At 46.3% G+C, this 16855-nt stretch overlaps 1 protein-coding gene across 3 annotated transcripts in view; it reads left to right on the forward strand.

Annotated features, from left to right (window-relative positions):
* Positions 1–16855, forward strand: part of LOC135009056 (ATP-dependent 6-phosphofructokinase, muscle type) — a 237126-nt gene that overhangs the window by 195358 nt on the left and 24913 nt on the right. For all 3 annotated transcript variants that reach the window (XM_063952247.1, XM_063952246.1, XM_063952248.1), the window contains exons 16-18: positions 1961–2031; positions 3351–3438; positions 5721–5873. In XM_063952247.1, coding sequence (XP_063808317.1) covers positions 1961–2031; positions 3351–3438; positions 5721–5873 — 312 coding nt within the window. The remainder of the gene's footprint in view (positions 1–1960; positions 2032–3350; positions 3439–5720; positions 5874–16855) is intronic.

The raw sequence follows: 16855 nt of genomic DNA on the forward strand, positions 1-16855 counted from the left end.
GATTAAATTACTAATTACATGGGTATTCAGCTACATTTATCACATATTCCTCATGACCAGTTAAATGTTTTCTCATTTCAGAAACCTGACAATTGTGCAACATAAAATACAGATGTGTTCTCATACATCTCTGCTGCAGTTGCACCAAACAACCCCTCATGGTGTGCCAGGTCCACTGAGACTGCTGGTGTCAGGTGTCTTCTTCACCAAAATGTCTTAATCGCAACACAATGCAACTAGAATACACCAGGAGACTGTGCTGATTCATTTGATACATGACATCTGTGTGCGACTGAGGGACTAATTCAGACCTGATCATAGCCTGATCATGGCACTCCCCCCGCCGCATGTGTGCAATAGCATCGCACGTCGGCGATGCTATCACACCCGGCGAGTAAGTCCCTACCTTCGCAGCACTGCTGCGGCTGCGTGTGACGTCATGCAACCGCCGCGGCCTGCCCCCTGCGCTGTCCTGTCACGCCTGCATTGCCCGGACCACACCCCCAAAACGGCGGCCGAACGCCGCCGGCCCGCTCCTTCTTGCCCAGCAAACGTCTCTGCCTGTCACGCTGGGCTGAGATGCCGATCGCATTTCTGGCATGTGCATGCGCAGTATAGACCTGATCGCCCGCTGTGTGAAAACGCACAGCAGCAATCAGGTCTGAATTAGCCCCTGAGTCTCTGTATCTGCATACAAAGTGCTATTATGTAGCAGCCGCAGTTTTCCCAATACGAGTTCTGTTGTGCTCCGTTTACTGAATCAGGGGTCTATTTACTAAGCCTTGGAGAGCGATAAAGTGTAAAGAGATTAAGTACCAACCAATCCAGTCCTAACTGCCATGTTACACTTTATCTCTCTCCAAGACGCAGTCTCCTGGTACATCCTAGTTGCATCTTCAAGCGGCGTGGGTATTGAGGCGAGATACTGTATATGCTAGCTGTAGGTTAGATGTATGAGGACACATTGTAGTGTGTTAGCAGTTCAAGATAGTTTACAAAAAACAGGCAGCACTAGAGTTGAGTCCTTACAAACAACAAAAGAAGTAAAAGAGGTTGTTATGGCGTGGCACACAATTGAAAACATTTTTTCTTCTTAACATAGAAACATAGAATTTGACGGCAGATAAGAACCACTTGGCCCATCTAGTCTGCACCTTTTTTTTATCCTTTAGGTAATCTCAACCCTTTTTGAACCTTAATTCTTTGTAAGGATATTCATATGCCTATCCCAAGCATGTTTATTCTTCACAAATGATTGTACAGAGGTCCAATGTCCCCTTTCCCCCTTTATTTTTTAATTGTTCTTTCAGAAAGAAATGGAACAAGAAAACCATCTTATATTAAGAATGTTTTAATCTCATTACTTTCAGTGTGTATAAAAATACACAACATGCATACAGATCAATATAACTTTCAAGTACTGTGGAACATCACAGATCATTAGTTGGTTAAAAGCAGGCACAGATGGAATTGATATTATAATTCATGGAGACAGGAAAAATCTCTTTTGTAGGGCAGTGTCCAAGTCCTGTGTACAAGATAATGTACAACCCTACAGTAGATCCACCATACTTCCAACGAAAAAAAACAACCCATGACTGACAAATCTGTAAAGTCAATTTTTATGTCTCATTTAGAAAAATGTTTCTTGCTCAAAATCTTTTTGTTTCTAAAAAGACTTTTTGCTGGTTTTTTGGAGTTTTATAACGAATCAAATATTGTGACATTTTCCACTGACAAGTATGGCGGAAATAAGGAGTTCAAAATATAATTACATTTTGATTTGTACATTTTGTAATTGATAATGTTCTTCGTGTTTGATCACCTGACTGACACAATCATGATGATGAGTACTGGATAAGGAAGGTCATTGGAATTATTTTAATTTGTTAATGTATCATCCTAGAGATTTAGAAACTTAATTAGCATTTTTGTATTTTCACATTTTTCTCCCTGCTAGATTGAAGAAATTGGCTGGGGTGGTGTTGGTGGGTGGACAGGACAAGGAGGCTCACGGCTTGGAACCAAAAGGTGATACATTTATGAGGGGAAGGGAGTTGTATATTATTCAAACTGAATATTTTGGGGTTCTCCAAACGTTTAAACTTTACCTATGCTAGCAGATGAACATGGATCTTATGCCATAACTAACATGTTGTCCCCCCAAACTTTGATATTTCTATACATTATTGTCTGAAAAAATAAAAAGTTTACGATCTTTGAGCTTACACAAGTGCAGGAGTCCAGTTACCCATCCAATCAGATACTTCTAACTCTGACATAAGTCCACACCATTATTGATTGTCCAACAAAGAGTGATAAAACGTGTTGTAAATTATAATCCTTGTTGCATATGATAAATGGTGCTCCAGCCAATCAGCTCATTACTGTCATGTGTTTGAAAAATGACAATTGGGAGCTGATTGTCTGGAACACCATTTATCATACGCAACAAGCTTTATCATTCACAATGAGATTTATCACTCTGATAAATGGGCCCCGTAGTATATTTATATATTTATTATTTATTTATTTATTAACTGTTTCTTTATATAGAGCAGCATATTCCGTTGCGCTTTACAATTGGAACAACAGTAATAGAACAAAACTGGGTAAAAACAGACAGACATAGAGGTTGGAAGACCCTGCTCGCGATCTTACAATCTATAGGGAAATAGGCATTGATACACAAGGATAGATGCTACCTATTGCATAATGGTCCATCAGATTGCAAAGGTTCTTAATGGGCTGTATGATATGGTCACCCAGCAATGTTGGCCAAGGGTCAGGGAGGGTGTGAAAGTGAAGAAAGATAAAAAATGTGAGGTGATGTTTGGACTGTACAGAGGGGATTTATTTAGATAGGGAGGCACTGAAGGTTATGTGAGTGGGTCCAGAATGTAATAAGCTTGCCTAAAGAGGTGAGTTTTCAGGGAACATTTGAACGTTTGGAGGCTAGAGGTGAGTCTTATTGTGCATGCAAGGGCATTCCACAGAGTGGGCACAGCCCAGATAAAATCCTGTAAGTTTGACTGGTAGCAAGTAATGTGTGTGGATGAGAGAAGCAGATCTAGTGCAGAGCGGAGAGGACAGGTAGGGAGATATTTTGAGATGAGATGTATGTTGGTGCAGTTTGGTTAATAGCCTTATGTGTAAATAAAAGTATTCTATATTGAATACGGTGGAATACTCGTAACCAGTGGAGGGACTGATAGAGTGAATCTGCAAACGATGAACGTCTAGTCACCATCGGTCATTAATCGCGATATCCGGATGTTTTTTACGTCCAAAATTGCATCAGGGCTAATAGGATACCTTACATTGTCACATATATCTTCTTTTTTACATAGGGTGCTGCCTAAGAAATACTTTGAAGAGATCAGTGCCAATATTAGCAACTTTAACATACATGGGTTGATTGTTATTGGAGGTTTTGAGGTAAGTTTTGGGTAGTGTTCTAATAAAATGTAATCCGCTAAGATGAAATGTGTGTTATTAAAAGTTAAATTCAGTGTTGAACGCCTATTTTTGGTCCGAATGCATTTTAAATTTATGGAATTTTCATAACTTCTATTTGGAAAATAATTTTTTCTGCTCTTATGAAGACAGCTATGAAGGTTGCATAAGAAATATAATAGGTCAACTGAAGCTGCATACAAGTGCACATATAACCCATATAGCCCAATTTCACTCCAAACACAGGCGATGGGTTTCATTTTCCATTATACTGTCCACACTCAGGGATACTCTTACTGTTCGGTCCCGGGGACCAAATGTGGCTGTTACTGGGCCTACAGCCTCATTCAACATCAGTTGCAGCTTTGCTAAATTAGAAAAACTGCTTGTGATTGCACTTCAATTGGGATTGCACTGCTGAATAAGGGAAGGCCTCCTACCTATGCAGCCTGGCTGCAAAGGCAGTCGGGCTGCCGCCATTTTCCCCGTCGCAGTGGGCGCGTGTGATGTCACGCGTGCGAACCTGCCCCCGTTCCCAACACTACACCCCCGCAACGCCACGTCACCACCTTCGACTGTCCCGTGAACGCCTCTGCCTGTCAATCATGCACAGGCGTTCCTATCAATGCAATGCGATTGCATTGGCCGGCCCGCACATGCACAGAACGGGCCCTGTGCTTACACAAAGAAACGGGTCCTGTGCATGGGCAAAAATATGAGCAGATGTAATCGCATCACTTAAGTGATACGAGCTGAATAAGGCCCCTAACTCAGAGATGTATGTAAACCCGATATTTACGTACATCTCCGATGTTTTGAGATCTGCGTGTGTACAGAAGCCGCACTGTACCTGTGGAGATTCAGGGCTGTGATATCACTTGCAGTACACCAAACATTGCAGTATCATTGACATGCTGCTGTCATTTGTGGGAAGCATTAGGCAGCGTTACAGAAGACCGGGGCATGTTGGCACCGTTTTCAGGACATGCTGAGGCCAGCGGCTGCATTCTTAGCGTCACTGGCTCCAGCAGTGTGGATTTCCCCGCCTGAGGATTACTCATGTGAACTATGTTCACGCAGATGATCCAGTGCTGCTCATTGGACGCAGCAGCGGATCAGAGAAACCAGCAGGAGGGGTTTATATACACAAGACACCTCCCACGTCATTAGCAGCTGTGTGTTCTGTGTGCATCTCTGAATCAGGCCCCAGTGTATGCCCCAGACATCTGGATCTCTCTTAATTAAATGATAGCCACACCAGTTCCTATAGCGGACTACCTGCATTAACCATTGTGCCCAATAGTAACTATTTAAATAATATTATGCCGATTGCTCTGTTCTGCTGCTGACACTGCCTTAAATGCTAAGAATTAGTAATGTTGCATATTTTTATATTGAAAAACAATATTTTTATTTTATTTATTTTTACATTAATAATGAATGTGTAACGTCATAGACGATATAGGTATTACTTGTGTGCAGGTATGTCATTTGGGTATCCGATCTCTAGGGCGACCACACTTAGGTCGACAAGCATTAGGTCAACCACTATTGTTCGACATGACAAAAGGTCGACATGATTTTTTCACAATTTTTTTTTTCTTTTTTCATTTTTTAAACTTTTACATACTTTACGATCCACGTGCACTACAATTGGGAACGGTAACCTGTGCCGAGCGCAGCGAGGCACCTTGCCCGAAGAATGGCGAGTGGACACGGTGCACTAATTGGGGTTCCCAGTCACTCTACGAAGAAAACGACACCAACAAAAATTCAAAAAGCTCATGTCGGCTTTATGCTTTTGTCTACCTATTTTATGTGTCGACTTAGTTACTGTTGACCAATAGTGGTCGACCTAGACACTGTCGACCTAAGTGTGGGCATTGTGAGTCATTATGGACAAAGTTAGTGCATGCCATATTCTCATCCTGTGTAATCCAACACCCAGGAAACAATTCAAGAAAAACACATCGGGAGATCTGTATGACAAAGATAAATGCAAATAACTGTGTGTTCCCCCTGGGTAGCTCTGCATTAAGCATGTGGCTACTGTGCACCTATAGTAAATTCAGCACAGATTCTAAACTACATTCTCAGCTACAGTACTTCCCACACTAGTCAGACGCCAATAAAAACTATTATCTGGAGTCAATATTTATGTTAATCATTAAGTCCTGTCAAGCACTTTTTAATGCCACACTTAATTCTGCGCCCAGTTCCACCTGTTTGTAGATGGCCATGTAATAACAGTGTGTTTCCTGCAGGCTTTCACAGGCAGCCTAGAATTGATGGAAGGACGTGCCAAGTTTGAGGAGCTGTGTATTCCAATTGTCGTTATTCCAGCCACTGTTTCTAACAATGTCCCTGGATCTGATTTCAGCATTGGTGCGGATACAGCTCTTAACACTATAACTACGGTAAGTATTTATTTTGCTTTATGATTGGAAGTCCAGCCTAATGGGGAACATCTACTGTTTTCAGAGAATAGGCGCAGAAGCAAAACTCTACTTCCTCCAGTGTTGGAAACAGTGGGTGTAATTCAGACCTGATTGTAGCAGCAAATTTGTTAGCAGTTGTGCAAAACCATGGCCCTCATTCCGAGTTGTTCGCTCGGTAAAAATCTTCGCATCGCAGCGATTTTCCGCTTAATGCGCATGCGCAATGTCCGCACTGCGACTGCGCCAAGTAAATTTGCTATGCACTTAGTAATTTTACTCACAGCTTTTTCATCGTTCAGGCGATCGTAATGTGATTGACAGGAAATGGGTGTTACTGGGCGGAAACAGGCCATTTTATGGGCGTGTGGGAAAAAACGCTACCGTTTCCGGAAAAAACGCAGGAGTGGCCGGAGGAACGGAGGAGTGTCTGGGCGAACGCTGGGTGTGTTTGTGACGTCAAACCAGGAACGACAAGCAGTGAAATGATCGCAGATGCCGAGTAAGTCTGGAGCTACTCAGAAACTACTACGAGTTGTGTAATCGCAATATTGCGAATACGTCGGTCGCAATTTTAAGATGCTAAGATTCACTCCCAGTAGGCGGCGGCTTAGCATGAGCAACTCTGCTAAAATCCGCTTGCGAGCGAACAACTCGGAATGAGGGCCCATGTGCACTGCAGGGGGGGCAGATATAACATGTGCAGAGAGAGTTAGATGTGAGTGGGTTATGTTGTTTCTGTGCAGGGTAAATACTGGCTGCTTTATTTTTACACTGCAATTTAGATTTCAGTTTGAACACACCCCACCCAAGTCTAGCTCTCTCTGCACATGTTATATCTGCCCCACCGGCAGTGCACATGGTTTTTCCCAACTGCTAACAAATTTGCTGCTGCGATCAGGTCTGAGTTACCCCCAGTGACAGGAGATATCTTTAGAGGAAATCCTGATGGATTTATCCTTTACAAACAATAGCCCAAAGGTTCTGAATGACAGGTTTTGTTTATGGATCTTTTTCCTCAAATGTCTCTATGGATTACACAGATTGGACTCGTTGATTTGTACTTGCCTGTTTTTATTTACAATGAGGACTTTAGCGGCATTCATGTTATTTCTATCTTTTACCTAAGACATAAGGGTGGGCAAAGGTTTTGGTTGCAATTATATAGCCTGTTGGATATGGTATTTTATAACTGGTACGTGTACCATGATGGGACAAGTGACATTACCACTTTCTACATCCCTTCCGTCTAGTGCCGCGATAGGCGGTCCGGAAACTTCATGCTTCCCTCCAGGCCCCTGTTTCTCACTGCTTTGTTGTCAGATTTGTATACTATAGCTTGTAATGCTCATTTAAAAGTCCTGCTGATATGTTATCAAAGATAGCATATCAGCTATCTTCATTGATTAGATATATAAATGTAACTTACCATTGAGTAGGTTAGAGGGCCACCCAATGCAGCCCATGAACTGTAGGTTGTCTACCAATGGTCTGTTAGCATGTTCTTATGCCAGCTCTGTATGGCGATGAAAAGCACCGGAGCAGGGTAGTTTTCCACCCTGTGCTCAGGGCCAGATTAAACCTTTGGTGGGCCCGGAGCACTTAAGACAGTGGCCCTCCCCTCTTGTCAGCACTGATCCCCTGGCTGTGGCAGCTGTCTGTGTGCCTCCATCCCCTGTACCTCCATTTAGCAGAAGCGCAGGTCTTACCTGTACTCCTGCAGGGCCCTCGACAGCCGACATGAGCCCAGGTACTGGGGAGAGCCATCAGCTCATCTCCCCTGTGTCTCAAAGCCTCTTTCACCACCTTTTGTCTCTCAGCCTAATGTAGACTACATTAATGTGGCTGTGATGTCTCTTTATTAATGTTTGAAATCCCCTGTGGGCCTCCTTGGTTTGCTATTTTTTGTATGCCTATTTGGAGGGCAGTGGGGCCATTTGCTGTTGCGGGAAAGGTGAGTGCCGGACAGATTGGATCCATTAGATCAGGCGTTCCCAACCTCGGTCCTCAAGGCACACAGTCCAGGTTTTAGTGATATTCATGCTTGAGCACAGGTGACTTAATTAGTACCTCAATTATTTTAAGGTAACATCTGTGCTGACACTTGGATATCGCTGTGCCTTGAGGACCGGTGTTGGGAATGCCTGTATTATATTGACCCAACATATATGTACTGATATATTTATGTGTGTGTGAGTGTGTGTGTGTGTGTGTGTGTGTGTGTGTGTGTGTGTGTGTGTGTGTGTGTGTATATATATATTTCTCTGACGTCCTAAGTGGATGCTGGGACTCCGTAAGGACCATGGGGAATAGCGGCTCCGCAGGAGACTGGGCACAACTAAAGAAAGCTTTAGGACTACCTGGTGTGCACTGGCTCCTCCCACTATGACCCTCCTCCAGACCTCAGTTAGAATCTTGTGCCCGGCTGAGCTGGATGCACACTAGGGGCTCTCCTGAGCTCCTAGAAAGAAAGTATATTTTAGGTTTTTTATTTACATATAATAATAATAATAATAATATAATAATATATGTATATATATATATATATATATATTGTCAGAGGGACAGCATAAACATGCCTGACATGGATGTGGAACAGCAGGGTGTGGAATCCAGTCCAGGTATTCAGTTTGATCAGGTCTGTGTAACCACAAGCATGATTGCAGACACCTGCCAGCCTGCTGTTAAAATGGTTTCAGACACAAGTGATAGTGCTCCTGACGGTGAACTAGTCGCCCAGGTGATAGGCCCGGGGAGGTGGCCACTGTTAGGGGTCCTGAATTAATGGTCTCTGGAGAATTTACAAGTTGTATGCTGAAAACTTGTGTGAACTATTACTGGTAACTGCTCATGTTCATTTGTGAATTGCCTACCTGTGGAAAAGCTGTGGAAAATAGACCTGCAATGTAGAACTTTTGCCCGCTGTATGTGATCCTTGTCACACTGCACCCCCTCCCACCCGGCAGACCACCAGCTGCAGTACACTTCTCCCCGTCCTCGGTTGACTCACAGCCGGCGAGTGGACGGAACACTTTCCCCTGTCCACACACAACAGCAGTGTTGCCACACACCCCCTTCATGCAGCAGCAGCAGCTCCTGTCAAGCACACAGCTGGCCAGCTACACAGAACCTGGAAAAAAGTAGCTGGCAAAGAACCAGAGACAGCAGCGCTTCAGAGAAGGGATCGACTGTTATCACAAGGTCTCTCCCAGCAACTACTTTCAATTAAATAAGGCTGTGTCTGAATAACTCCGGCTGAGGAGGCCCTGAGAGAAGGGAGCCCGGGGGTACTCGCCCCCCTGAGCCCCAACCTTAATCTGGCTCTGCCTTCCCCAAGACAGCTGCACTGCTCGCACACCCCTAGTTATGGGCCTGCTTTCTCTTACGTCCTAGAGAATACTGGGAATCCATTTAGTACCATGGGGTATAGATGGGTCCACTAGGAGCCTTGGACACTTTAAGAATTTGATAGTGTGCGCTGGCTCCTCCCTCTATGCCCCTCCTACCAGACTCAGTTTAGAAAATGTGCCCGGAGAAGCCGGTCACGTCGCTGGAAGCTCCAGAAGAGTTTTCTGCATTTATTTTGTATGTTTGTTATTTTCAGGCAGGTGTGGATGGCACCAACCTGACTGCTTCATGGGACTTAGGGGGAGGGGACGGCCCAACCTCTTGAAGCGTTAATGGTCTAAGGACTAACCACCTATAAAAGGATGACAATGTTATGCACAACTATGAATATGTATCTTTAATTTCTCTGACGTCCTAGTGGATGCTGGGGACTCCGTCAGGACCATGGGGAATAGCGGCTCCGCAGGAGACAGGGCACAAAAGTAAAAGCTTTAGGATCAGGTGGTGTGCACTGGCTCCTCCCCCTATGACTCTCCTCCAAGCCTCAGTTAGATTTTTGTGCCCGGCCGAGAAGGGTGCAATCTAGGTGGCTCTTCTAAAGAGCTGCTTAGAGTAAAAGTTTTGTTAGGTTTTTTATTTTCAGTGAGTCCTGCTGGCAACAGGCTCACTGCATCGAGGGACTTAGGGGAGAGAAGTGAACTCACCTGCGTGCAGGATGGATTGGCTTCTTAGGCTTCTTAGGCTACTGGACACCATTAGCTCCAGAGGGAGTCGGAACACAGGTCTCACCCTGGGGTTCGTCCCGGAGCCGCGCCGCCGACCCCCTTGCAGATGCCGAAAAGTGAAGAGGTCCAGAAACCGGCGGCAGAAGACTTTTCAGTCTTCATAAGGTAGCGCACAGCACTGCAGCTGTGCGCCATTGTTGTCAGCACACTTCATAGCAGCGGTCACTGAGGGTGCAGGGCGCTGGGGGGGGCGCCCTGGGCAGCAATGATAGTACCTTATTCTGGCTAAAAATACATCACATATAGCCCCTGGGGGCTATATGGATGTATTTAACCCCTGCCAGGTCTCAGAAAAACGGGAGAAGAAGCCCGCCGAAAAGGGGGCGGGGCCTATTCTCCTCAGCACACAGCGCCATTTTCCCTCACAGAAATTCTGGTGGGAAGGCTCCCAGGCTCTCCCCTGCACTGCACTACAGAAACAGGGTTAAAACAGAGAGGGGGGGCACTTATTTGGCGATATGACTATATATATTAAAATGCTATAAGGGAAAAACACTTATATAAAGGTTGTCCCTGTATAATTATAGCGTTTTTGGTGTGTGCTGGCAAACTCTCCCTCTGTCTCCCCAAAGGGCTAGTGGGGTCCTGTCCTCTATCAGAGCATTCCCTGTGTGTGTGCTGTGTGTCGGTACGTGTGTGTCGACATGTATGAGGACGATGTTGGTGAGGAGGCGGAGCAATTGCCTGTAATGGTGATGTCACTCTCTAGGGAGTCGACACCGGAATGGATGGCTTATTTAAGGAATTACGTGATAATGTCAACACGCTGCAAGGTCGGTTGACGACATGAGACGGCCGGCAAACCAATTAGTACCTGTCCAGGCGTCTCAAAACACCGTCAGGGGCGTTAAAACGTCCTTTTACCTCAGTCGGTCGACACGGACACTGACTCCAGTGTCGACGGTGAAGAAACAAACGTATTTTCCTTTAGGGCCACACGTTACTTGTTAAGGGCAATGAAGGAGGTGTTACATATTTCTGATACTACAAGTACCACAAAAAAGGGTATTATGTAGAGTGTGAAAAAACTACCTGTAGTTTTTCCTGAATCAGATAAATTAAATGAAGTGTGTGATGATGCGTGGGTTTCCCCCGATAGAAAATTATTGGCGGTATACCCTTTCCCGCCAGAAGTTAGGGCGCGTTGGGAAACACCCCTTAGGGTGGATAAGGCGCTCACACGCTTATCAAAACAAGTGGCGGTACCGTCTCCAGATAGGGCCGCCCTCAAGGAGCCAGCTGATAGGAGGCTGGAAAATATCCTAAAAAGTATATACACACATACTGGTGTTATACTGCGACCAGCGATCGCCTCAGCCTGGATGTGCAGCGCTGGGGTGGCTTGGTCGGATTCCCTGACTGAAAATATTGATACCCTTGACAGGGACAGTATTTTATTGACTATAGAGCATTTAAAGGATGCATTTCTATATATGCGAGATGCACAGAGGGATATTTGCACTCTGGCATCAAGAGTAAGTGCGATGTCCATATCTGCCAGAAGTTGTTTATGGACACGACAGTGGTCAGGTGATGCAGATTCCAAACGGCACATGGAAGTATTGCCGTATAAAGGAGAAAAAGACAACGTCTTTTCAGCCTCAGTCCTTTCGTCCCCATAAGGGCAAGCGGGCAAAAGGCCAGTCATATCTGCCATGGGATAGAGGAAAGGGAAGAAGACTGCAGCAGGCAGCCCATTCCCAGAAACAGAAGCCCTCCACCGCTTCTGCCAAGTACTCAGCATGACGCTGGGGCCGTACAAGCGGACTCAGGTGCGGTGGGGGGGGTCGTCTCAAGAGTTTCAGCACGCAGTGGGCTCACTCGCAAGTGGACCCCTGGATCCTACAAGTAGAATCCCAGGGGTACAGATTGGAAATTCGAGACGTCTCCCCCTCGCAGGTTCCTGAAGTCTGCTTTACCAACGTCTCCCTCCGACAGGGAGGCAGTAGTGGAAACAATTCACAAGCTGTATTCCCAGCAGGTGATAATCAAAGTACCCCTCCTACAACAAGGAAAGGGGTATTATTCCACACTATATTGTGGTACTGAAGCCAGACGGCTCGGTGAGACCTATTCTAAATCTGAAATAGTTGAACACTTACATACAAAGGTTCAAATCAAGATGGAGTCACTCAGAGCAGTGATAGCGAACCAGGAAGAAGGGGACTATATGGTGTCCCGGGACATCAGGGATGCTTACCTCCATGTCCCAATTTGCCCTTCTCACCAAGGGTACCTCAGGTTCGTGGTACAGAACTGTCACTATCAGTTTCAGACGCTGCCGGTTGGATTGTCCACGGCACCCCGGGTCCTTACCAAGGTAATGGCCGAAATGATGATTCTTCTTCAAAGAAAATGGACGATCTCCTGATAGGGGCAAGGTCCAGAGAACAGTTGGAGGTCGGAGTAGCACTATCTCAAGTAGTTCTACGACAGCACGGGTGGATTCTAAATATTCCAAAACCGCAGCTGTTTCCGACGACACATCTGCTGTTCCTAGGGTGATTCTGGACACAGTCCAGAAAAAGGTGTTTCTCCCGGAGAAGAAAGCCAGGGAGTTATCCGAGCTAGTCAGGAACCTCCTAAAACCAGGAAAAGTGTCAGTGCATCATTGCACAAGGGTCCTGGGAAAAATGGTGGCTTCTTACGAAGCGATTCCATTCGGTAGATTTCACGCAAGAACTTTTCAGTGGGATCTGCTGGAAAAATGGTCCGGATCACATCTTCAGATGCATCAGCGGATAACCCTGTCTCCAAGGACAAGGGTGTTTCTTCTGCGGTGGCTGCAGAGTGCTCATCTACTAAAGGGCCGCAGACTCGGCATTCAGGACTGGGTCCTGGTGACCACGGATGCCAGCCTGAGAGGCTGGGGAGCAGTCACACAGGGAAAAAATTTCCAGGGAGTGTGATCAAGTCTGGAGACTTCTCTCCACATAAATATACTGGAGCTAAGGGCAATTTACAATGTTCTAAGCTTAGCAAGACCTCTGCTTCAAGGTCAGCCGGTATTGATCCAGTGGGACAACATCACGGCAGTCGCCCACGTAAAGACAGGGCGGCACAAGAAGCAGGAGGGCAATGGCAGAAACTGCAAGGATTCTTCGCTGGGCGAAAAATCATGTGATAGCACTGTCAGCAGTGTTCATTCCGGGAGTGGACAACTGGGAAGCAGACTTCCTCAGCAGGCACGACCTCCACCCGGGAGAGTGGGGACTTCATCGGGAAGTATTCCACATGATTGTGAACCGTTGGGAAAGACCAAAGGTGGACATGATGGCGTCCCGCCTGAACAAAAAACTGGACAGGTATTGCGCCAGGTCAAGAGACCCTCAAGCAATATCTGTGGACGTTCTGGTAACACTGTGGGTGTACCAGTCGGTGTATGTGTTCCCTCCTCTGCTTCTCATAACCAAGGTACTGAGAATTATAAGACGTAGAGGAGTAAGAACTATACTCGTGGCTCCGGATTGGCCAAGAAGGACGTGGCACCCGGAACTTCAAGAAATGCTCACAGAGGACTCATGGCCTCTGCCGCTAAGAAGGGACTTGCTTCAGCAAGTACCAGGTCTGTTCCAAGACTTACCGCGGCTGCGTTTGACGGCATGGCGGTGGAACGCCAGATCCTAAGGGAAAAAGGCATTCCGGAAGAGGTCATTCCTACCCTGGTCAAAGCCAGGAAGGAGGTGACCGAAAAACATTATCACCACATGTGGCGAAAATATGTTGCGTGGTGTGAGGCCAGGAAGGCCCCACGAAGAAATTTCAACTCGGTCGATTCCTGCATTTCCTGCAAACAGGAGTGTCTATGGGCCTCAAATTGGGGTCCATTAAGGTTCAAATTTCGGCCCTGTAAATTTTCTTCCAGAAAGAATTGGCTTCAGTTCCTGAAGTCCAGAAGTTTGTCAAGGGAGTATTGCATATACAACCCCCTTTTTGTGCCTCCAGTGGCACTGTGGGATCTCAACGTAGTTCTGGGATTCCTCAAATCACATTTTAAACCGCTCAAATCTGTGGATTTGAAATATCTCACATGGAAAGTGACCATGCTGTTGGCCCTGGCCTCGGCCAGGCGAGTGTCAGAATTGGCGGCTTTGTCTCACAAAAGCCATATCTGATTGTCCATTCGGACAGGGCAGAACTGCGGACTCGTCCCCAGTTTCTTCCTAAGGTGGTGTCAGCGTTTCACCTGAACCAGCTTATTGTGGTACCTGCGGCTAGTTGTTAGATGTTGTCAGGGCCCTGAAAATATAGGTTTCCAGGACGGCTGGAGTCAGGAAAACTGACTCGCTGTTATCCTGTATGCACCCAACAAACTGGGTGCTCTTGCTTCTAAGCAGACGATTGCTCGTTGGATTTGTAGCACATTTCAACTTGCACATTCTGTGGCAGGCCTGCCACAGCCTAAATCTGTCAAGGCCCATTCCACAAGGAAGGTGGGCTCATCCTGGGCGGCTGCCCGAGGGGTCTCGGCATTACAACTCTGCCGAGCAGCTACGTGGTCGGGGGAGAACACGTTTGTAAAATTCTACAAATTTGATACCCTGGCTAAAGAGGACCTGGAGTTCTCTCATTCGGTGCTGCAGAGTCATCCGCACTCTCCCGCCCGTTTGGGAGCTTTGGTATAATCCCCATGGTCCTGACGGAGTCCCCAGCATCCACTAGGACGTCAGAGAAAATAAGATTTTACTTACCGATAAATCTATTTCTCGTAGTCCGTAGTGGATGCTGGGCGCCCATCCCAAGTGCGGATTGTCTGCAATACTTGTACATAGTTATTGTTACAAAAATCGGGTTATTATTGTTGTGAGCCATCTTTTCAGAGGCTCCGCTGTTATCATGCTGTTAACTGGGTTCAGATCACAGGTTGTACAGTGTGATTGGTGTGGCTGGTAGGAGTCTTACCCGGGATTCAAAATCCTTCCTTATTGTGTACGCTCGTCCGGGCACAGTATCCTAACTGAGGCTTGGAGGAGAGTCATAGGGGGAGGAGCCAGTGCACACCACCTGATCCTAAAGCTTTTACTTTTGTGCCCTGTCTCCTGCGGAGCCGCTATTCCCCATGGTCCTGACGGAGTCCCCAGCATCCACTACGGACTACGAGAAATAGATTTATCGGTAAGTAAAATCTTATTATAAGAGATTCCAGCATGTCATAATGAAACTACATAATGTGATTGGTCCATATGCTGTCATGGTAACGGAGACGCTCTGGTGCGTCACACTCCGGAGGGCCGTCAGTATCTTCGAGATGAGGAGTGAACGCCCGGTCACATGATAGTAACCACGTGACCGAAAGATAATTGTATGCCATACGTCAGATGATGCTTCTGAATGCTGCCCGATACATCCGGTCACATGTTATCAATCATGTGACCCGATCTCCTCCAAACGAATTCATCTTGTTATAAGAGATGTGCGGTCACTTCATAGGTGTCACATGACCGCTACAGATATGATGCAATTACCCTCCCCGAACGACTGGGCAACCTCCAATCACGTGACCCTAATGGTCACGTGATCGGAGATGTACAACATAGAAAACCCATGTAAATATAAAAGAATTATGTTATTTATGATATTTGTATGAATATCTATGAGCTTTCTATTATTGGGACCAATGGGAACTCTCTTTATGCTATTAATATTATAATATTCTGAACGGTTTATTTTTATTCCTGAAGCTGTGTGTCAGGTGCGATTAATGATACCATTTAACAGAGTATAAAAAGGCTTACCTGATAACTATCACACATATGCTCCTGAGGAAGCTGGACTTGAGATACCAGCGAAACGCGTTGAGCTTGATACACATTATTTAGTCACTCTCTACCTGAACTATTCTTTGGTGCTTAATTCACTGTGGATACAATTAGAACCAGATGAACTCTGTGTTTCTTAACCAAGTGGATATACTGCACACCGACCACTGAGGATAAACCCTACTGCTAAAATATCGGAACATGCCATCAACCAATTTATGAGGTACTTTCCAGTGGAGTTTTCTTTGACGTCCTAGTGGATGCTGGGGACTCCGTAAGGACCATGGGGAATAGACGGCTCCGCAGGAGACTGGGCACATCTAAAGAAAGATTTAAGTCTATCTGGTGTGCACTGGCTCCTCCCCCTATGACCCTCCTCCAAGCCTCAGTTAGATTTCTGTGCCCGGCCGAGCTGGATGCACACTAGGGGCTCTCCTGAGCTCCTAGAAAGAAAGTATAGTTTAGGTTTTTTATTTTACAGTGAGACCTGCTGGCAACAGGCTCACTGCAGCGAGGGACTAAGGGGAGAAGAAGCGAACCTACCTAAGTGGTGGTAGCTTGGGCTTCTTAGGCTACTGGACACCATTAGCTCCAGAGGGATCGCACACAGGACCCGACCTCGTCGTCCGTTCCCGGAGCCGCGCCGCCGTCCCCCTTACAGAGCCAGAAGCAAGAAGGTCCGGAAAATCGGCGGCTGAAGACTTCTGTCTTCTCCAAGGTAGCGCACAGCACTGCAGCTGTGCGCCATTGCTCCTCATGCACACCACACACTTTGGTCACTGATGGGTGCAGGGCGCTGGGGGGGGGCGCCCTGAGCAGCAATATTAACACCTTGGCTGGCAAAACTGACACCATATATAGCCCCAGAGGCTATATAGGTGTAAATTACCCCTGCCAGATTAACACAAAAAGCGGGAGAAAGCCCGCCGAAAAAGGGGCGGAGCCATCTCCCTCAGCACACTGGCGCCATTTTCCCTCACAGCTCCGCTGGAAGGATCGCTCCCTGGCTCTCCCCTGCAGTCCTGCACTACAGAAAGGGTAAAAAAGAGAGGGGGGGCACAAATTTAGGCGC

The sequence above is a fragment of the Pseudophryne corroboree genome, chromosome 2, assembly GCF_028390025.1.
Source record: "Pseudophryne corroboree isolate aPseCor3 chromosome 2, aPseCor3.hap2, whole genome shotgun sequence".
Lineage (NCBI taxonomy): Eukaryota > Metazoa > Chordata > Amphibia > Anura > Myobatrachidae > Pseudophryne > Pseudophryne corroboree.